Source organism: Chanos chanos, chromosome 4 (genome assembly GCF_902362185.1).
Source record: "Chanos chanos chromosome 4, fChaCha1.1, whole genome shotgun sequence".
Classification (NCBI taxonomy): domain Eukaryota; kingdom Metazoa; phylum Chordata; class Actinopteri; order Gonorynchiformes; family Chanidae; genus Chanos; species Chanos chanos.
Window position 1 is genome coordinate 12195678 of NC_044498.1, and position 22973 is coordinate 12218650.

General features: G+C 44.4%; 1 protein-coding gene across 1 annotated transcript in view; it reads right to left on the reverse strand.

The window, feature by feature from the left end:
* Positions 1 to 3817: 3817 nt before the first annotated feature.
* gli2b (GLI family zinc finger 2b) overlaps positions 3818 to 22973 on the reverse strand; it is a 50834-nt gene continuing 31678 nt past the window's right edge. Inside the window, exons 4-13 of the mRNA XM_030771516.1 lie at positions 21699 to 21884; positions 16487 to 16688; positions 15819 to 16011; positions 14700 to 14810; positions 13552 to 13692; positions 10370 to 10519; positions 9909 to 10073; positions 8792 to 9073; positions 6498 to 6831; positions 3818 to 6090 (exon numbers count right to left, since the gene is read on the reverse strand). Coding sequence (XP_030627376.1) covers positions 3818 to 6090; positions 6498 to 6831; positions 8792 to 9073; positions 9909 to 10073; positions 10370 to 10519; positions 13552 to 13692; positions 14700 to 14810; positions 15819 to 16011; positions 16487 to 16688; positions 21699 to 21884 — 4037 coding nt within the window. The remainder of the gene's footprint in view (positions 6091 to 6497; positions 6832 to 8791; positions 9074 to 9908; positions 10074 to 10369; positions 10520 to 13551; positions 13693 to 14699; positions 14811 to 15818; positions 16012 to 16486; positions 16689 to 21698; positions 21885 to 22973) is intronic.

Sequence of the window (22973 nt, forward strand, 5' to 3'; positions counted from 1 at the left end):
TAACCCTTTACAGACTAGTGCCGGTGGAGCTCCCCAAGAATGGTCTAGAGTCCCATGATCTGATCATGGCTTCATTTTGTGTTCAGCTGCCTGTGTCCAGCTGTGTTTGTGATGAGTGCAGGCAGGTGCACAGAGGGTGTCGGGGTGATGAAAACCTCGTCATTCACATAGCACCGTTTATAAATCATTCTCCCCGCGGTCGGAATGGAGAATGTTGGACATGTCTAACACGCATACCTCTAAGCCCTCTTTAATTCACGGCCATGCCTGATATATTGTCCACTCTGCCACAGCGGGCAGATTCTACTGTAAAACTATTGGCCGTAAATACACTATTACTAATAACACTAGATGCATTCTCATCGCTGTTACACGGCTAAATCTCCTCCACTGACAAGTTAGTGTGCTTGGATAAACACACAAGCAACATTGGCTTGGCAGAACTGTTTTCTTTTTTACTATGAAAAGAACCATATAACTGAAAACGCACTCAAATCAACATTTGTCATTTCTAACGCCCATCGCAAGACCCCAAGGCTTGTTATGGATACTGAATCATCCCCACGGTTTCAGACCTTGTGGTTATTTTATTAGCGGCTTATGTTAATTTGCTGAAGGAAAAAGGTGCCCCAGGGTAGGATGTCAGTTCTGTTTTTGTCACCTTTCTTTTCCAATCTCATATTCAGGAGAATAGAAGAGGGAGGGGGGTGTAATCTTGAGAGGATTTCCTGGATGGGTTTACAGTGGACTTGGCTTCTGTTACAGAGCTTTGTAAAGGTCAGAACAGCAGCCTCAAAGTAAACTGGGACTGTTGAAGATAGGAGACTACATGTGCTTCCTGTCAGCCACCAGTCTGATATTTTCTCAACGTCTGTCTCCCTCCTGGAAATCTAAAGGCGAGACTGTGATTAGACAGATAGGTACAGAATGAACTTACTGGGTGCTTCTCTACTCCCTATTGCACAGCTGTGTTTTGTTTTTCAGTCTTGTGTGTGCTTTTGCGCGGGACTGATGAACCATCCTGATGAAGGGTTAATGATGTAATAAATGACCTATGTTTTACTCCCATTTAATTTCTTCTCAGTTCTAAGTACTTTTACTCATATTACTCTTAGTTGAGCAGTTCTCAGGGTGAACATTCTGGTATATTTTATTTCAAGAAGTGAGAGTTCTTGAACTCCGCAGGAGATGTACTCAAATATGAGATGGGTTGGCTTCATTTTCCCACAAGAAAAGAAAATACACTAGGACACACAATATCAAGAATCGTTTTTTCAGAACATTTAACAAAACTATTATGGAGCCCATGTAGACAGTCCTTAAAAAGGTGCATGAACTCATATGAAACTTTCATTAATGCTGTCTTTGGTTTAGGTGGTATTATGGCTCTTCTAATCGTTTGTGGTGCCAATGAGACATAGAGAATTGCAGCATAAAAATATAAATGCTTTATGCAGTTTGTGCATTTGTTATGAACGCTTTATAAATTCTGTAAGTAGTTGTGTTTAATGTGAAATACTTTGTAGATTATATGTTCTGGATTTCATTGCAAATACCTGTACATTTTTAAAAAAAAAGAAAAAAAAAAAGGTTCAGATCTCCTGGAGTTTGAGGTCAAATCACATTAACAAAGCACATTTTAATGGTTGCCTAATCAAGGTGTTGCAAGGATCTGATCAGCTTAACTTTTAGTCTTATCTCGGTTTGCACTAAGAAAAAAAAATTTTTTATTTCTATCCTCAGGCTATTCCTCCTAAGGCTATTTTCCCCCTCTTTCTTTTCTCTGAGAGAATAAGAAATTCCAGTTCTCAGAAACTCCAGATCAAACGCAGTCTCGGCTGAATTGACTGTCAGGATAAAACCATTTGTTCCTCCAGCTCCAGTGAAAGCTTCGTCCCTGGCTCTCTCCTCCTTCAAGTGTGTGTGTTTTATGTGGTTTCAGCAACTTTTTCCTTTGGGGTTATCTGCCATTGTTCATTTTAGAAAACATGGTGACCAGCTTAGGAAATTGCTTGGTATGAGTCTTGCATTCAGTCCCCCCTCCCCACCCCTCTTTAAAATAAGTATACTTTTTTTTTTATCTGTTTTTGGAAAGAACCTGGGTTGTATGTCTGTGCAAACATTGCGAACGTCGGAATACTAAAGAGTAGAAAGGTGCTTCAAAGCCACTTGCTCACCTCTGGAAGTTACCCAGTGTCTTTTAAGAGAGGGTCCAAGGAGAAAAAATGCATTGTCGGCAAAGGATAAAAAGAGTCTTCAAAGGAGAAAGTTTGCTCCTCCATTATTAAAACAATCAACAGTGATAAACGTCCAACATTTAAGAAGTGTGTGCAAAGGATAGTTCATTTCTCTTGTGAGCGATTCCCTATGGTCTAGAAACCAACAGAGCAGACACGTAATTGTAAAGGAAGTGTTTATGTTTTATTCCTAGAGCATAAAATGATTGCTTTCAACATAGTCACTTGGCAAGCAGCCAGGAGGGAGATGTGAAAATACACTCATTCTTCAAAACAATTGTATGTGGATGACTGTTAATTATGCGTTTTTAGTAAATTCATGATTTTAATAAATGCTGCAAACTCAGAATAACCATACATAGTTTTAATGATTATTTAAGATTCCGCTGGTTGTTTACATTTTAAATCTTTTTCACTGGTAATGCTGTATACGTTTAAAAGTATTACATTGCATGTAACAACCGTTGTCCAGGGTATTAATACAATATAGTCTAATGTCATTTTCTAAAGAAGGTCCTGTCAGACTAAAGAAATATACTGTTATGCATTGCAGGACGATACAATTTGAAATCACACACCACACAACCCTACAATAGAAAAACAACAGTTCTTTATTTTGTAGAAATATACAAAATATATATACATATCCAGCCCAGTAAAGGTGCCTGGTAGTGTACAAAAAAACAACTTTAGCTTAGATCAGAGCATCAAGTCCAAGGTTATCTGTTATTAGGCCTGGAGGAAAGAAGCCCTGAACAAAGAACACTATATTTTGCCAGAATGTGCACAATGTTTCAATACTGTTCTAACATTAAACATTACTTTGGAGCTTGATGTGTCATTGTTCATTGTAACTAGATGGTCACAGAAGAGCAGGAGAATGCTTCAAAAATACATTGGGTGTAAGCTACACATAATTCAACATTGACCTTTCAGTCTTATATTCATGTTCTCTGACAGATCTCTAACTCGTAATTTGGACCTGTTCGCTCATATTTTACCCAGATGTGCTATAATATATTGATAACTATCTATGCATCATTTACAGAAAATGTATATTTTCTTGGGAGGACATACACTCCAACATTGCATGTGTTTTTTTTCTCTAGTAATATGCAACATGAAACTGAATTGTACATATGCACATGCATATGCTTTTGCATAGCAAGGCACTTAGTAAACTCTTCACTTCACCATCTCAAAAAGACAGCATAAAAATATTATCCTGTGGTTTATCAAATTCTCTACATTTATATATTTACAGTATACATACTGTTCTAAGGCAAAATATGGCTTTTGAACAGAGGACGACAATTTAAATTCATGACTAATACTACATAGAATAATGTATGTTTAAAAAAAAAATCTAAATAAACAGATACCACTTTAAAAATTCCCGTGAATTGTCCCAAGGTTCTCAGTTTCAGCTGTCTGAGAAAAAAAAAAGAAAAGTTCACTTAACATTCTGAAGTCAAATGGATGTCATTTCAATTTAGGCAGAGGACAAATCCTCCCACCTGTCTTTGTCTGTCTGTTTTTCAGGCCTTTACTGCCTGGTTCTTGGTTAAACCTTTGCTTTCTCAAGACATGATGTTGAGGAACTTGCTTTCCTCGGCTAAAGCAGTCAGCATGGAGCTCATGTCTCCAATAGCCATGTTACCAATGCCTGCTGGCACTGTGGGTAGCGTCACAGAATTACGGGGTGTGGTGAGGCGTGAGGAATTTTGGGATAGGCTGTGGAGGATGCTGGGACTGAGAGTTCCTGACATGAGGCTGGAGTGATCACCGTCATCAAGCATGGTGTCAAAGTCTATCTGTGGCTGTTCCACCCCCTGGGACGAGTCAACGGTGCTTGAAACCTGATTGGTTCCCGGGGATGCAACGGCAGCTGCAATCGTGTTCGCCGAGCCATATTGCGCTGCATCCAACACTGCATCTCTCCCACACTGAGACATTTGCATGTTGAGGTCTCCAGGCTCAAACATGTGAATCTGTCCTGTGTAGAACATAGACTTCTCACCGTTTGTGGCATCACTGCTGTTTGTGCCAGTGAACCCTACACTGCCTGGTTTTTTGGGACTTGCCTCAGAGATCCTGAAGCCTGGGCTAAAGTTGGACTGTGGGAGTATAGGTTGCTGCTGTGTGGTTGTACTTGGTCCTGACTGCTGTCTGTTATACGGCTTTGGTTCTGGGGGTGGCCTTGGCTGCAGAAGGCCTTGGTTTCCATTCTGGGACAGCGCACTATAACTCTTGTGGTTGGTGTTCATCTGGGAGTAATTTCCTTGATTATTCTGGAAAGTAACATGGTTTTGACTGCCCACCGGCTGAGTCCGTAACCTGCCGTTGTGCATACCTGGGCTCTGACCTATCTGAGTTTCACTAGTGTTGCTTAACAAGCCCACAGTGCCTCCTGCCATGTGAGCACAGGGGCGATGCTGTTTACCGTTCATGTCCTGGTTATAGCTGTTGTGCCGTTGGCTAATGTGCTCATTATGGTTTATAGAGGGCTGCTGTTGTTTTTGTATCTGTGCACAGGTCATCCTTTGGGGCATAAACTCTGTGTTCTGCTGCATATAACTCTGGTGTGCAGCATGTGCAAGGTTCTGACTCATAGACCCGACTTGTTGGTTTGAGCTGAGGTTCTGAAAGTTTTGTTTTTGCTGGAGCAGAGAGAGGTTGACCTGTGGCTTGGCCTGGCTGGGGGAGCTCTCCATCGTGCCTGAACTAACCTCATTCCATTGCACCGGCATGTGGCTTTTACTGTTTCTAGGAGATGGCTGCTGTGACCTTGGAGTCATCTGACAGGAAGTGACGCCCTGTCGATATACAGTATTTGCATTTCCGTCCACCACAGCCATCCGTCGCTGGTAATAACACGACTGTGCTTGCATGTTGTCGCCATGGAAAGCCTGCTGCGTTTGATGGCTGTACCTGGACCCAGACCCTGCGGTATGTTGGATAGAATCTGTGCTCTGAGATGTAATGTACTGAATCATGTCATCTGGAAGAATCATCTCTTCATCGCAGGTCTGATTGTCTCCATTACTCACGATGGTCTCCATGGCAACATTCTCAGAGATGCTAGGAGGTCGGGGGATGTAGGGGTGATGGTGTAGGCTGCTGTCGGAGTGTGTGCAGCCGTGCGGAGGGAGGTGGTGGCGTGTGGCATGTAAGGGTGGGGCTGGGTGAACGTTGGTCATGCTGTTGAAGCGCTGCACCTGGCGGAGAGCTGATAAATCCACAGCAGGCCGCCTCACTGGGTCACTCGCCCGTCGTGGGATTCTCCCTGGCACCTCGTGGGGAAGGACAGTGCTGCTAGCGTAACTGGTGTCACTGCATCGCCTGGGCACACTGGGGACATTGAAAGGGTATGTGGGAGCTTCATGTGAGTCTCCCAACAGGGACATGCGATTGTTTAGAGTCATACGCTCCATGTTAGGCAGTGGTGTGGGCGGGGCACCACCGGTAGCTGCAGCGTATTTGGCTTTCAGTCGGTAGTGCTGGGCTGGGGTGAGACTGAGTAAACTTGGCAGGCCGCTGCACTGGCTGGCCTCGCTGGAGCGCCTGGACAGGTCGGTGGAGATGGGGTCGTACGAGTCGGCCGAGCTGACATTGTTAAGGCGAGATGCATGTTGTGACACCTGGCTCGAACGGCGGCTAGAATCGCAGGGTGAGATTCCTGAGGAGCGGCGGCTGAGTGTGTACACCGAGCTCATCGTGCTTGTTGTGCTGTCGCGCCGACCCAACTGCTGACTCAGCAACGTCGTCTCGCCAGGGCAAAAATCAGCCAGATGAGGGTCAGGGAACGGGACTGTGGGACCACCAAGAGTGCCAGAACTCTCCAGTAAGGAACCTGATACAGAACAGACTCAGAATTAGGACTGGTTTATAGGTCTGTAATGACAAAATTAGTACTGACAGCAGACTGCTAGAAGTAAACTCACTTAGCAGCTGAATTTAGTTGATCAGTCAAAGGTTAAATGAGGGATAATTTATGACTAGTCGAGAGAAGGTAGACATGATGGTGTGATGTGCACAATCTATGATGTTCCTTGTGGACTTCACCGCACTATGTATTTCTGGCAGTTCAGTGAATGTAGGTATGAAGTAACTAAATGAGCATATATATATATATATATTTTAACACATACAACCTCGTTCTTGTTTCACACTAGGTTTGGCGTGAATAAAATAAACTTTTAACAGCATAAAGCAGATAACATTGAAACTTTTACTACTGAGTTTTGTGTGCATACTCACCGCTGCCTGGTATAGGCGGCAGCTTGGTGTAAGGGTCTGGAGCTGCCGCGTTTGCCCAGGAGCATGAGTTCCTCACGGTTTTCAGTTTCTCCTGTTTCAGGTGGTGAAGCCTGTGGGAGGTGCTCATGTTTTTGCGCAGGTGGAGGCCGACCGATTGCGTTCCCGTGGAGACGGTGGAGTCAACCACAGGAGGCTCGTCCAGAGCAGTCAGGTCGCCCATGCTTCCCCCACTGGCCAAGCCTATCTCTACTCCACTGTCATGGTGGGCGGTACTGCCACGTGGTGATGGCTGGCTGCCACATGACGACTGGCCACCAGGACTGGACTGATACATCTATGAGACGTATGAGAGGGATAGAGTGAGAGAGAGAGAAGTGAAGAAGTCTAACCAAGCATGCGTAGATCGCTGTACCCAAAGATCAATATACAAATGAAATTTGGCAGTAAGACTGAGTTAGGCTCTTCTGAACTCACAGTCAAGAGACACGAAGACACTCATTGATTATTTGAGGAGACACAGCTTGTTACTTTCAGTTGGAACTTAGTTTCATGACTGTTCAGCATCCTATGAATACCACCCAGAAGATCTATATCAAATGGCAAACACAATCCAACCACGGAAACATACAGCAGTGATGTATCCCATACAGAAATGTAACTTGCATGATTACTTACACAAACGTAATTGTAAATAATGAGTGTTTTTCTATAGAAAAGCAACAGTTCAAGGCTCCTGTAATCTGTTTGTGAATTAAGAATGTGTTGGACTCAAATATGCACTTTGAGATGCTTCCTCAACCAGACTATTTCTATTCTATTTATCTGTGCCCAAGTTGTTTCTTTTTCAAGCCTTTCCATTGCCTCTGAGAACACATTCTGATATGTTTTCAAATCAAAGTAATATCAATTAATGAACAGTCCACCACATGCCCTGACATCCTTTTTACTGTACATACTTACACACACACACACACACACACACACATATATATATATATATATATATATATATATATATATATATATATATTTTCATCCCCACCCCCTCCACCCACACTATGATTGTTTAAGCAAGATAAGTTAAGTGTGTGACAAATCGTTGATTGTTGTGGCAAGATCTTTGTGCATAATGTATGAGGCTGGTTGGGTGAGTTTACAAAAGGAAACACTGGGAACATAAATAAGGTAAGCCACCTCTTGCTGTATTAATGGGATCTCATAAACCCCCCCCCCCCCCCCCCCCTCCATGATGCAAATACATTCTGTCCCAAAGTGAACCGAGAAGCACGTCTTGATCACAGCTTGATCACTGGCGCTATTTGTTCAGTGCACAAAAACAGTCCCAGTGTTAGAATATTCATTCAGTAATGGCTTTTATCCTAGCGTGGCAGACATGGCCCTCAGATCTTTCTGACAGGAGGGAAATGAGCTGATGGTGTGTGTGTGTGTGTGTGTGTGTGTGTGTGTGTGTGTGTGTGTGTGTGTGTGTGTCTGCGCGTGTGCATGTCTGTGTGTGTGTGTGTGTGTGTGTGCATGTCTGTGTGTGTGTCTGCGCGTGTGCATGTCTGTGTGTGTGTGTGTGTGTGTGTGTGTGGTGGGAGTTCCCTGCAGGGGGTTGGAGGTACTCAGAGATACTCTTCTATCATCTAACAAATGTACATTAAGTCACATTTTTCACACCTGTTTCAATAACCAAATCTGTCAGTTTTTCTTCATGTTAAGAGAACATTCTGGTGGAACTATTAAACCCTTTATGTGTAAGGACCATCAATTTACTGGGTTACAGTTTTCACAAGTAAGGATGAGAGAAGGCAAAAGAAACAGGATGTTTTCCCTCCTGTCCCCCTATTCAAAATAAACCTGCTACGTGGTACATGCATGCTGACGTGGCGTATAGGTCAATGAAAATGGATTGGTGGTGAACGTGATCTCAGACTGTGCTCACCTCAGTAATGTCTGTCCTTAAGGAATGTGTGAAGGAGAGAGAGAGAGAGAGAGAGAGAGAGAGTGGAGCCAAACACAGAGTGGTTTGTTAGAAAAGGTCAGTCTATTCAGAAGCAGAATCATGCTTTTGTTAGTGTGTTTCAATTAGTGTAACGTCTGATTAAGAATACAAACTCTTAATGTATAATTCATCTCAATGAATAATACATTTGTCTGAACTACAGAAAGAGAGGCATGCAACGGCATACAGGGTCTTTGAAAGCCGGCTAGCCGAGTTATATTAGACATTTCGGCAACATCGAAGGGAGGATATTTTGCCTGCAGATTTAAAGTTACAGGTGGAATCTTACCACGGAGCTTTCTGTCTTGATAGATTTGACCTGGAGGTAGTCCTCCATGCTTCTGGTTGTGCTGTTGGCTTCAACCTTGTCCTCAGAAGCTCGGCCTCCTTGCTTGGTGTCGGCCTCGTTTTCTCCGTTCTCCCTCGGCGGCTGGGGTCGCGGGGGTGCGTCTCCGCGCTGTTTCTTGGTCACATGCGCCTCGGGCCCGTGCACGGTCTTCACGTGTTTTCGGAGGGAGCTGGGATCTGTGTAGCGCTTGGTACAGCCCGGTATTTTACAAACGTAGGGTTTCTGTAGAGATAAATACCTTGCTGTTTCTCTGTCTCCGTTTTTCATGTTCGTACTCAAATGTATGATTTAAAATTAGAGTTTCATTTCTCCCTGTTTAGTCAGATTATCTTGTAGGTTTTGAATATGCGATTAGAGGTATAAATTAGGCGTGTAGCACTGACAGGCTGATTGTTTTAACTGTGCTAAGTGTTTATGATGCATGGTGTTTGGTAATGAAGTTAGAGGCTCCAGTGCTTGTATGGAATGAGGTGATCCCACTCTCTCTCTTGTTCAGTGTGTGATGGATTGGGAGAGGCTTGAAATGCTTCCAGGTTTCATTTTGTATTCACAATCTGCAGGTGGTCTCCCTCCACGGGGACGTGCTTGATTCTCACTAATGCATAGTGGGCTACTGTGCTCATTAGTTCTGCACCTCATTATTTACACACACACACACACACACACACACACACACACACACACACAAACAGACTCACACAGAGCTGGTTAATGGGACAAGGTTGGGCGTCCAGGAACAATCACAAAGTCAGATGAGGGAGAACTCTAGACAAATCTAATTTTGACTTAAATTTGTAACCGTATGCTGAAAATGGCAAATTTACATTACATTATACTGTTAGTAGTTTCTTAATGCCACAAAAGTCATGGCTACATGGCTATAGAGTCGTGGAGCTCTACAACCACAGAGTCACTGTGTGGCATCAGTTTTGATTTGTTGAAGCTCTGCTGTTTGACCTACACAGATACTGGATACACGTTTTTTTGCTATGTGTGTGTGTGTGTGTGTGTGTATATGTGCGTGTGTGTGTGTGTGTGTGTGTGTGTGTGTGTTTACCTCATTAGAGTGTGTGCGGTTTTGGTGTTTGGCACGGTCTGAAGCATTGGAAAACGCCTTGTTACAGCCCTCATGTTCACAGACATAGGGTTTTTCTCCCGTATGAGATCTCAGATGGGTCTTCAGGTTCTCCAGACGAGAGTATGCTTTAGAACAGCCCTCAAACTAGAAACAGGCAGACATAATATTAGTCATGTCTTTGCACTTGCCTCTGGTGTAATCTATGTAATGAAGACTTGGTTTGCTTTTGCAATCACGATTTGCCAAAACCTGTCTAGTTCATTATAATTTTTTAATCTTTTTCATCTCACTGCTGTGTCAGGAAATACAAACCATAACTTAAATCAATTTCATCTGTAGCAATTCTGTGAATTGTTTGTGTGAGTGAGCACTGTGTGTATGCATGTTGTGTGTATTTAAAGGTCAGTAAGTTTGTCAGGTGGTGTGTATGGTTAACTCACAGTACACTTGTGTGGTTTCTCTCCAGTATGTCTGCGCATGTGAACCACCAACATGTACTGGGCTTTAAAAGGCTTCTGCTCCCGTGAGCACTCCTCCCAGCGACACACAAACTCCTTCTTCTCCCCATGGATGTGGTCATTATTGATGTGCTACACACACACACACACACACACACACACACACATACGCACACACACACAAATACAAATAGTAGTAGCGTTAATTCTTTAGTTGGTTTTCTGCTGACTCTGTAAACATTGTAGAGTCTTCAGACATTTTTCTTTAAGTACTGTCTCAAGGTGCTGGCAGGGGGTTAACCTTACTTAGTACTGCAGGCTTTAGTCTCAGCCTTTAATGGGGCACAGTGCTTTCTCGTGTCATACTAAAAGACAATTACTACGCTGACAATGGATGGGAAAGTCTTAAGTTTCCTACTATTAAAGGCTTAAGTTCCCAAATCCGGGTTGTCAGGAAGCCATTTACTTATCTGTGAAATTAACAGTAATGTCTTTCATCAGAGCTGTTATACATTCTTCAACTGTCACATTCAAATAAGAGAAAACATGAGAACATTTCAGTCAGCTCGATTTGATACATGTGTTCGATTAGGTGTATAAAATACCCTGAAAAAAATAAAGATCCAATTAACCTGAAAATCAATTCCTATAAAATGCCGCTCCCAGTTATTAGTTTTATGTCATTTTTAGGTGCTTCTTTTGGTCCTGTTTTGAAATCTCTAGCTTTCGGACAGCTCAGGACAAGTTAAATCATGTGTTCACAATACATGAAACTGTCTGAAAGAAAACTGTTAAGAAAACAATAGCATTCCACAAAGTAAAAGATTATCTGAAATGCTCCATTAGCTGTTATCTGTCAATCAGCCACACCTGGGGATCCCATCAGTACCATCCCGCATATATCAGAGACAAGTCTTTATTGACACAGGACTCAGGTTACAGCTTAGACTGTAATGTCATTTGTTTTTTTCTATCCCTTGCAACAACACACACACACTCACACACACACACACACACACTCATACACACACACACACAAACACATTACACTCTCTTTCTTTAATCTGATTTCTCTTTCTCTTCCTTGTCCATGCACTTTCTCTCTCTCAAACACAAACACAAACAGAAAAACTGATTCTGCCTCTATTCAACCCACACTTTCTCTCCACAGTGGCCATCATGATAGTCCACATCTGTAGACACTCCATCATTTCAAAGTCTGCCCATTGAGTAGCTTTAATGTCAAGCCTCTGATAACAAGGCAAAATGCCATGTGTTTATGCCTGTACAAACACAGGGGGACAAACAGTTCTTTGTTCCTCTCTTCAGCCGAATGGGCTGTTACAAGAGAGCAACACTTGGGTAAACAAACAATCAGAACTGTGTCATTTACTAAATTCAATTTAGAGTATGGAGGAACGATGAAAGCAATTTTTTGAAAGGAGCACTGATGGCAAATCAGGGAGGCCAAGTTAAATAGTTAAATGTGCGTGTGTGTGTGTGTGTGTGTGTGTGTGTGTGTGTGTCGGGGGGGATGGGTTCAACCATGAAAGGCTGAGCCTGATATCCAAGTGTGACAGACAGGGCCTCCCATGGTCTTGGACCCCTGAAGAACTCTCTCTCTCGCTCTCTCTCTCTCTCTCTCTCTCTCTCTTCTCTTTTCTCTCTCGCTCTCTTCCTTTCTATCTCTCTCTCTCTCTCTCTCTCTCTCTGCTTGACTGGTTAGCTGGAATGCTACAGAAAGCACCGTGGCCCCACACTGAAAAAGAGACTGTGCGAACAGAGCTCTTGGAACAGTAGCAGTGGTCAGTCTCTGAGGATTTGGACAGATCTGCTGTGCAAATCATTCCCACAAGAGTTGTACCCACCACCTCAACACAATACACACTTCTTATCAGAATCCTGCAATTAGTCTCAACTTCCTCTTTTAATCTTTTGATGTTACTGCTGGGATCAGATACAAACAAATAGAAACAATTCAAAGAAAACATAAACTGAATATATACATTGTTCTGAGATGATGACAGACCATTCAAGCGTGTTGTCTTCGCTCATAAAAACAGTGGATCACAATGGGACAACAGGCTGAATGAATAATGATGCCAGAAACACTGGCTTCTAAAGCCGTGAGTTGCATCCCATGACTAGTCTGGGCCAGCCCTGAGACAGAGTGAAATAAACTATAGACGTTCGTCTCACTGAAAGTCGCATTCCATACATCAGCTCTATTAACTGACATGTCCTTCTCTGCCTCTCATCAGCGCAGACAGCTCCTCCGTGAAATGAGCTGACATGAGGAGCTTTACTGGGGTATGTGGATGGGCCTAGAGTTACACCCAGTGCGTGGCTGAGGTCATATTGCTTCCCAAGATTATGGGCTCAAAAAAGGAAAATAAATCAGAGATAACAACAGTGTCATCAGATAACCTCAGTAAATAAAGAGCTTTTTGACTGATGGATGGATTGATTGACTGATTATCTGAAAATATAAAAAATGACTTGTCAACTCAAGCAACATATGACGATGAACGTATTTGATGGACATATCTGATAACGGTTCACATGCCATAGCCTTTAACCCCACTTCTCGGCAGAATGAAATTTGATAGTCCGCGAACTCCTCAGATTCATCCTGGGCCTTCAGGGGTCGAGCTGGTGGTCAGATCTCTCAGCACACAAATCCTCTGGTAGACTTCTGGTTTCTGTAGTACAGACAGCCTCAACCCCCCCGTTTTAACATTCTCTCCAAAAACCTCGTCTTATAAAATGGCATATTTCAAAAATATTCAAGATGTCTGTACTGAGAAAAAAAAGGACCTGCCAAACAGGAACTGGGGTATGCATTTCCACAGCAAGACAGATGTGGTTTTCTGCTAACTGAGACATCAGTTTAGCTGAGCCTAATCTAGTGATACAGAGATTTTACTGTGACCTATGACTTGTTAAAGCGGAGAATCTCTACAAGGCCACAAATGATACGGTTCCGTTATGACCCCAATGGCAACAACTCATGTTCCACTGAACTCTAAGACAGTCACCTGTCTTCTCTGTACACCCACCAGCTGACCTCAGACGTAAACACATACACCCACTCCCCACTGTCAGCATGTGGCCCGGCATAGGCCACCTCCTCCATTTCTACCCCCCAGCCTCCCTCTCCTTACATGCACCAGCTGTTCCTGTGTGTCATACTCCTTGGTGCAGCCCTCCCAGTGGCAGTTTGTTTCGTACACCACCTCTGGTTCCTGCTTGCATTCATCCTTGTCCAAGTCCTCCTTCAGGTCCAGCATGCTCCCCATATGATCCTGTGAACAGAGGTCACTGTCAGGTTCCACACACACAGAACGCAAGTTTTCATTGACGTAAAGTGCACCTGCATTCAGAAACGTCAAAACTGGTGGTCTCCTTCATCCTGGAAATATGAAGGAATGACCTTCTTAATTGCACTAAGCCACTGTTTATAAGGAATTTGTGCTTGCAGATTGACTGGCATAATGTGTACTGTCTCCATACGTAAAGAGAACCTTTCACTCTTTGGTGTTTAAAAAGTACTCTTGGGTTGCCGTGCTACCCACTCATAGAGATACCAAGACACACACACACACACACACACACACGCACGCACACACACACACACACACACAGCATGCTGACTGCAGCATGTTTATCTCTGCCCTGTGCGTTATCTTCATCAATTCTGCCGGCCCCAAGATGACTGCAGCCGCCACAGTCCCCATGCATCACACCCAAACCTGCCTCACGAACGCAGAGCAGCCGCAAATTTGTCAAAAGACGAGGGAAGAGCGAGAAAGAGGGAGAGAGTAAGAGAGAGAGAGAGAGAGAGAGAGAGAGAGAGAAGGAAAAGGAGGGAAGAAAAAAAAAATCCTCAGATGACAATAACGGCCAGCCAATATTTCATTAAAATGAAGTGCTCTGGCACAGTTTACACAGTAGCCAGAAACGGAGAGAGAGAACAAACGAACGGATACAAAGCTCTTATCACACAGAGTTTTTCTTTTGGCGGGGGCTGAGAAGGGGGTCAGGGGACCGCGGAGGCTCCCGCGGGTCTCGTATCGTGTCATTGATCAGGGCCGAGTGTCTCCAGAAAAAGGAGTTTTTCAGGATAACAGGACACATAGGAGATACGTCGCTGCTTTTGCTGTCAACTGCAGAGTAAACTGTCATTTGTTTTTTTTTTTTCCCTTTTTTTTCTCCTCTTTCTACGGTGAATACGAGTAACATCTCCCAGCCTACTCCCTACTCTTAGTTTCACTTACTGACATGATGTAGGATGAGATCATTATATTCTTACTGGTGAAGAGGGGGACACAGGTCGAGGACCCTCCAACTCTGTCTTGACCTTTGACCTTTTGGTGATCAAGGGGTTCACCGTGCTGCTGACTGCTGAATCTCCACTTGTGTTCTACAGCGTTCAAGAAAGAGAGAGAGAGAGTGAATTAGAAGAAACATAGGGAGAACAAAGAAGGAGAAAAAGCAATGGAGGGCTGCATAAAAAGGAAGAGTGGAGGGGAGGGAGGGAGAAAATAGAAGGAGTTTGGCTCGGTACCCGTGTCAGCGTTGGGCTTTGATGCCATATAATATCTGAGCTTCGAGCACAAGAGACTCATATATCGGCCCTGACCCTCCACCTAGACTAAACAGTTTAGGCTTCTTTATAATAAGCTGAGAGAAAGAAAATGGAAACATCCCATCTGTGTGGGGGTGGCTGGGATCGTAATCCTCGGATGACTTCTGGAAGCAGCTTTTACAGAGAATGTGCTGATGGTGACACTGTGTGGCATTATATTTTCTGAGGCAGCTGCTGGTTTCAATATTGGAGCGTTTGATGGCGGGAAACCGCAGAAACATGGTTCTGATCATCACTCAAGCTCTAAGGCCTCTCTGAGGTATCGGTTCTGTGTCTGTTGTGGATTGAGGGGGAAAGCAGAGCTCGACTGTACGTCTGGGCCTGAATAAGAAGCGTCCGTTATCCCGTAGTTGCGCTTGGGGGTGAGTTCACTGTTACGGGAGTCTCTCACGGAGCGATACGCTTTGGCAAAAAAAAAAAAAAAAAAAATACCCTCAAAGCCACAACAGACTAAACTGAGCGGAGGAAACAGGACAGAGAAATCTCAGAAGAAAACCATCTCAAACCATCTCAAAACAATTATGATGATCTCTGTAGAGGAAAAATAAACTTTAGAATACTACGTCACGTGGGACAGATGTTGAACGCGAACTCTGCGAGCTATCTTACCCTACACATTACCAGTAAAGATAAATTAGTACGCTCCACACGCTCATGCTAAATTCAAACTTAAGGGGTTTGAATAAAATGCAGCATTTGTAAAAAGATGTGTTCTCCTCTACCTGAGGCGCTATTCAAAACCTGTCATTATTGTTGGTGGGAAGGGCAAGACTTGAGCTGTACCTTTGACTCTGTGTCATTGTTCTGGGCAGAGGTGGGGAGGGCAGAAATCCCCAGCGCGTGCTGACGGGCGGAGAAGGTGGGGGAGGGTTGGAGGAGGGGAGGGGTGTGACCGAAAGCACTCAGACCCCTCTGCTGGGACAGGAGCTGCTGATATGCCACCGGGTTTATGGAAGGAGGGAAAGGAAAAGAAGGGCTGAAAGAAAAAAAAAAAAGAGAGTGGACATTTTTATTACGCATCCATGTGGTGTATGAGGATTGGTATATAAAAAGGTTTGGTCCTTCATACTTTGTACTGTGAAATTCCTATTCATTGAAGAAACAGCAGAGCTATCCGTATTGTTTGACTGGCAGGTCAAAAATAAAGTCTCTCACTGACGCAGTGATGCACTGAAGATTAAGTACCGAAACCCTCGTGTAATATGCTTTCTAGGGACAAGTAAAAACTGTGTACATTCTTCTTATTCTATTTTAAACCATCTGTGCCCCAGCTAAAATCATATTCATAACCATGATCTTTTGCACATTTGACCTGATCTTCAGTGCAGCTGTTGCGTGGGCAGTATATTTATATTTAGTGGTCCCCACTGTGTTAAAACAGAGGTTCGCACATGTATGTGCAGTGTGACTGATGATGTATTGCGTTTGACTTTGATTGATAAGTTTGGTACCTGATGCCTCCGACAGAGAGGTGGCCATAAGAGCTGCTGGCCGCTGAGCTGGAGCGGGAGTTGTTGATATAGGCCACCAGGGAGTTGGGGGAGGTACGGATCATGGTCTGTAGGTCAATGCTGGCGTCCGAAAGTGGGGAGATGGACAGAGCTCGCTTGCGACTCAGTCTAGGTGTCAGACGGGGACTTGAGAAACGGGACACTGCGGAGGGGGGCGCAAACAGACACGCACAAACACCACACACACCAGCACACACGCAGAGAGAGAGAGAGAGAGAGAGAGAGCGCATTACTAAACAGCACTCTGCCAGGTTGTGTTTTTAGCTCTCGGACCCAGAGGAATAGCACGGTTCATTTCGCGGCTCTCCTCCTGAGCTAAGCAGGTTTTCACCCCCGGCTCCTCTTTCATACCATCAAGACCAGTTATCTCTTTAGCCACTTATACCCCAAAAATCTGCCTTCTATAACCCAAACCCCCGGCCCCCTTACTCCAAGCACTCTCCTTTCCCAAAGGGGGACACCTACTTACCATAGCGAGAGTATTAAAGTTCAAAACTTAGAAAAAAAAAAAAAATTTCCCCCATTGAGGCAGAAATCTATGGAGTCACAGCGAGCGTTAGCATCCTAGTCATTTTCCCCTCCTGCCCACCATGCTCTATTTCTGGAGAGGGAGCCTTGGTGGAGCGTACCGGCCGGGACTTGGTGATTGATGCTCGTGGAGGCTCTTCCCGACACTCAACCCCACTGGAAATAGCACAGCCCTATCAATAAGTGCTCAAGACTGATTTCCTGCTAATCCAGTAAACAGTTGGTACAGTTTGTGGTGATAGAGTTTGGCTCTCACACAGGATATTGTGTTCCAAACTTTAACACAGCTCTGCAGCACTCTGTGAAAACAGCGCTACGGTAGACCTCTGTCGCAAAGTAACCCAACAGTCCTGAAAGGAGGTGTGGAACCCCACCACTCAATGTTGCGCTCTGTTAATCTTAGGGAGAGACTGTTTTAAATGGGATACTCTTATCTCTTTCATCTTCAACTCACTGTGACCTCATTTTGATTTCGGACCTGGGATAATTAATCATTTGCCAATAATTTACTGTAATTACCTAGATAACAATCAACTGTTGCAGTTGTATGTCTGTATGTTTAATGAGGGCAATTTACAGAATTGATCTCAGCAAAGCAGAAATGCATGAAAATGAAGCTGATGTCCCCTGGAGGGCAAAAAAAAAAAAAATGTTTCTCTCTTTTTTGTAGAACAATTTTTGTTTTCTCTTCTGGTATTTAAAAAACAAACAAACAAAGAAACAAAAAAACCCTTTATTTCACGTTTTACATACGTTATTGCACCCGGTATTACTGGACTAGTGACGCACTAAAGGAGAGAATTTGGACACTCACGTTAAATGAAACTTTACAGACACAGTGTATCTAATCTATCTCAAGTTGGTGTTATCAACTCTCAACTCTTTGTGCTGAACGAACAAAAAAACAGCGCATCTGAGCGGGTTCTCTGTCTGCCGTGGTTTCTGTCGAGAGAGACGGGCTGCGGGCTGGCGTTAAGGCCGTGGATCAGGGTGTTTGCTCTGTGATAAATGGCGATGCAGTTGCTGCTGGCTCAACAGGTGCTAAGCATTAGTGCTGGTGTTAGTGGAGCCGGCCCAGCCGTGAGCGGGTGGGAGGGGTGGGGGGGGGGGGTGATTAGAGCCGACGGCCTCGTAACTAAAGGATCTGGCCACAGGACATCCATAATGATTCCATCACAAGTGGTGCCAACACAAGCAGGCTTATACAAACCATCTCTCTGTTTGTGCATGTGTGTGTGTGTGTGTGTGTGTCTGTGTGTGTGTGTGTGTGTGTGTGTGTGTGTGTGTGTGTGTGTGAGCGTGTGTATGTGTGAGCGTGTATGTTTGTGTGCAAGACTTAGGCAGCCACTCTGGACCCTTTCCCCATATACCGTGTGTTAATAAGTAATCCTTCAGCTTTGTAGCCGTGAGGGCCATTACTCTTAGCATGAGCTCATGGTTCGCTGTCATTTTCCAAACATTAATTTCAACACAGTCCCATAACATACACATACAGGACGCTGTGAGATTTCACAGGCTATCCCGGGACACCAGGTTTCAGAAAGATGATGCGAAAGATCATTACAACAGAGACACAAAAACCAATCAGCAGTCACCTCTGAAATATCTGTGGTGAGACTATAAATAGCTCTTTCCTGCTCTGTGAAAGAAGACGGGTGGGGGTGGTTTTGGAAAATCTAACAAGATGGAGAATCATAGGTAGTGAAGGGGGGGAAAAAAAAAAGGGTCCGACATAAAAACTGAGCTCAGATTTGCATCGCATTAATGTCTCTCTCTCCCTCTCTTTCTCTCTCTCTCTCTTTCTCTCTGTGAGTGTGGGACGAGCCATTGAGGAGTGGCAGAGGTATTTATCTCTGTTACGTGCTCACCTCTTGGGAGATGTGTTTATTAATGTGCCACTTCCCCTGATAAATGAGGAAACGGAGAGCTGGGCCTGGCTTCTGCTTCGCCTCCCAATCCCCCCCCCCCCCACCCCCACCCCCACCACCACTTCACCCCGCACCCCCTTCCGTGATTTATGTCAGCGGAGACTGCTAAAGCTGCCAGACGCCCCTGAACCCCCTCCTTTCTCCGCGCCCTGCCGGACCCCCTCTCCTCCACAGCCCAAGGAACCTGTGAAAGTAGGTGTACCGCCGCTGCCCTGATGGACCTCTCTGTTCTGGGCTGCAGGTGGATACTGGATGTAAAGACTGACTGATTTTGAATGCTTTGTCGGTTCTGCCTTTACAGTAACCCAGGCTGTAGATCACATATTGCCTAGAAGCCCCATAAGCAGAGATCTCACTATGGTGCAACCAGTAGAACTTCAACTGAAAATCAAAACTTGGAGAATTCCTTTCATCAGGAACCATAAGAATGAATTGTCCATCTTGTGTACATTAGTCTGTGGGTTTTACATGTACACACTGGTTTGTGCTCTGCTACACCGAACAGTTTATCCATCCAATCCGGTCTCTTAAAACCAGAGACTTAAAAAAAAAACAAAAAAACTACCTCCTACGTGAATGTAAAAACTACTAAAGGAACCTCATCGTTCAAGTTGTGGCTTGATGACAAATCAAAGCAAAGCTGAAGAGCTTAGTCAATGAAAATTCAACTTAATGAACGTTTCATCCGTGTTGCTTTAGCTGAGCCCTGAGCTTTGGCGAGTGTTGTGTTTGCGTTTGAGATGCTAGTCGGCGATGAAGACGAGGCTCTGCTCAGACATGTTAGGAGTGGAGCGTTTTCACGTCGTTTCACCACGCACGACCATGCAGGGCCTTAAATCACTCCGCCGTGTTTGTTTTTCATGCCCGTTGGCTTGAGGACGCCGCCTACGATGAGAAGAGTGAGCAAATATTTGCTTTAGACCAGAGGGATGTGCAGCTACTGTACGTTATAGAGCGTTTGCCTAATTCAATGTATTTCTCTCTCTCTCTCTCTCTCCTCACACTCTCCATGTCTCTCTGCTTTTTTCTCACCCCTACATAAGAGATAGTGTCTTGTCGAGGTGTTTTTGGTTAGACTGACAGGGAATTTGTAGAGTGAGGAAATTTCAGTATTCATATACAATACGCATGATGCACCGAGTAAGCTTCTCTCTGTGTTGCACTTGTTATTTTAAATTTCATGGTAATAACGGTAATAACACTCATATATGTCTCCCAAAGCTTAATGTTTGCATTTTGGACACCACTGGTTGAATGTTCCTTATCCACAGAGGATACTGTGTGTACTCAGATACATAAGCCAAAGAATATTTGAAATATTTAAGTCAGTTTTACAAAGTCTCTCTTTCAGAAGTCTGAGTGTGAGGTTATGAGTTGGCCAACACACTCAACACAGGGTCTGTGTGTGTGTGTGTGTGTATGTGTGTGTGTCTGTGAGCAAGCCTGGAGCAGACCAACGCTGCAGCTCAGCTTCTGTCCACATCAAACCTCCACAGTAAGCAAAAGACCCTATCTCACCTAGAGAGAGAAAAAAAAAACCCCCAAAACATTAAATGTGTTCTTAAAATTGGTGGCTTCTTGAGTAAACAGCACGTGGGCGGTTTGGTTCACCAACTCTGGGAGAGCAGCGTGTGTATATGTGAGTTTGATTATCGCAGGTAGACTGGCTATTACTGCTTAGTCTTTGTGGCGATGAGTGAGGAAAAAGCCACAAGTTTAAATGATGGGAGCACAAACAAAAATCATTTGTGCTTTACTTGCTGCCAACCTGTGCTTTTTTTCTGCTACAGTCTCTGAGGACTCTACATAAATGTCAGGCAGAGAAAGGGCATGGACTCGCGGTGGTGGGAACCACGTCAGTCTGAGGAATGAGATTAAAGAGAGAGAGACACAGAGCAGCACGCATCACGCTTAATGCTTGTGACTCTTACTCCGGATCTTTCCGTCAAAACAGGCCTTTCAACTGTCAGAGGTCACAAGTTCACAGGCCTCATATTGTGCTTAAGCAGAGAGAAGAAACTCCTCCATTATGTGTGTAAGATCTCCATTTGAGGTCATCCCGTGAGTTCGATGGCAAGTTTCATTAAACAGGCCTGGATAGATGATGTTACGTCCCTGGCATTCGCCGCAACATGACCCTCACGAAAATCTGTCTGTCCTCTAGACATGACTACCCTTTTAAGGTGACTGAGGAAGTGGAGGATGAAAGTAGGTATTCATTACATTAAACACACCCTTAGAGACACTCTCGCATAAATGTCAACTCTACACTATCTGTTCTGTTCTTGTTTAGGGAAAGTCTTTGGCATGGAGAAAATACAGCACATAAACCAGCTAACTGAGGTCTTCCACGAAGGAATTTGAAATGGAAAATAAGTAAAACTGTTACACCACAAATTAGCTGCTAAATAACCCCTTGAATTATTGGTACTAAAAAGCAAAACCACAGAAATTCGAAAGTCCAGTGATCACCAGTGACACTTTGTTCAAATTTAAAGACAGTAATGCCTACCAATATTCTCACAAAGTAATGCTAGTCATTCACACACGTGCTTTAAAATAATGTCAACGAGCTTTGTTTTATTATTTGTTACATATTGACACCAACAGTATTTGACCCTGCACAACAACCCCCCCCCCCCCCCCCCCCCCGCCTGCCTATCAGCCTCTCTCCTCTCTCTCTCTCTGGTACTCACCGTCCACAGGGCTGATGTAGTCGGGCAGGTGTGTGGTTGCCGCGGCAGCACTGGCCCCCTGCATGAGGAGCTCTCCGTAGGGGTTCCTGTGGCTGGCCATCAGGTGGTAATACTCAGCAGGACTGGCTCCGGGGGGTAGTGGAGGGAGGCCGAAGAGACCGCGCTCTTTTAAGTGCTCATGGGCCACTGTGGAGAGAGGGGAGAGGGGTAGAGGTAAGGGTGAGGGGACTGAGGGACATAAGATGGAGGTAGGTAGATCTTGGGTGCTTTGTAAATGCTTTAAAATGGCAGGGGGGTACATATACACCAGCAGGCCTTGGCAATGCTCTGATGGAGAGAGAGAGAGACAGAGAGAGAGAGAGAGAGAGAGAGAGAGAGAGAGAGAGAGAGAAAGAGAGAGAGAGAGAGAGAGAGAGAGAGAGAGACAGACAGACAGAGAGAGAGAGAGAGAGAGAGAGAAAGAGAAAGAGAAAGAGAGAGAGAGAGAGAGAGAGAGAGAGAGAGAGAGAGAGAGATTGTTGGAGCGATTAGCTAAAAGCGTCTGATGATAAGGACGCAGAAAGGAGACTGTTGCATTCCTGCATGTCCCCTAATTGTTTAAAACAGAGAAGCAGTTAGAATCTCAGAAAACAAACTCACACGTCCCAAACAAGCAGCGGAGGAGGAGACCCTGGGTGTTACAGTAATAACAGTGGAGCTGTGTTAACATCTGCACCCAGTAAACCGCTTTTAAACCTGTCAGGAACAATAAGACGGAGGGCCGTATTTGTTTTACACAGCTCCTTCATCCAACAGGAGCCGTGGTCCCATTCATGCCTTCAGCTGCGTCTGCTGGGAGTATGTCAGGGCTTCGCTGTGGAGATTGAGAAGCTTTGGGGAGGCCTTTTCACAGCCCTAAACGCTCCTCTCTCAAAACATTTCCATCGTCTAAGAGCAAGTGATCTTTCAGAAACAATCAAGCTGTGACGTCTACACGGGGGGACCCGGCATGTGTTTGCGCTGACTTCTTAGCCAAACTAAATCTATGTCTCCAGCTCTCATAAAGGGTCATCCAACTCCACGTACGGTGCAATAATCAAACAGCAGTGCTCATATAACACAGAGTCCCAGTAATCCACTAAGTGCTTCAGAGCAACGGTTAAGGCCAGAGCTCTGCTATGGAAACTGCTCTCTTCCTTTTCATCCAATGACAAATGACAGGCACACTTAAAAAAAAAGAAAAAAAAGAAAAAAACACAAGGACTCTATTCTGTTTTAACCGTTCTGACACAGAAA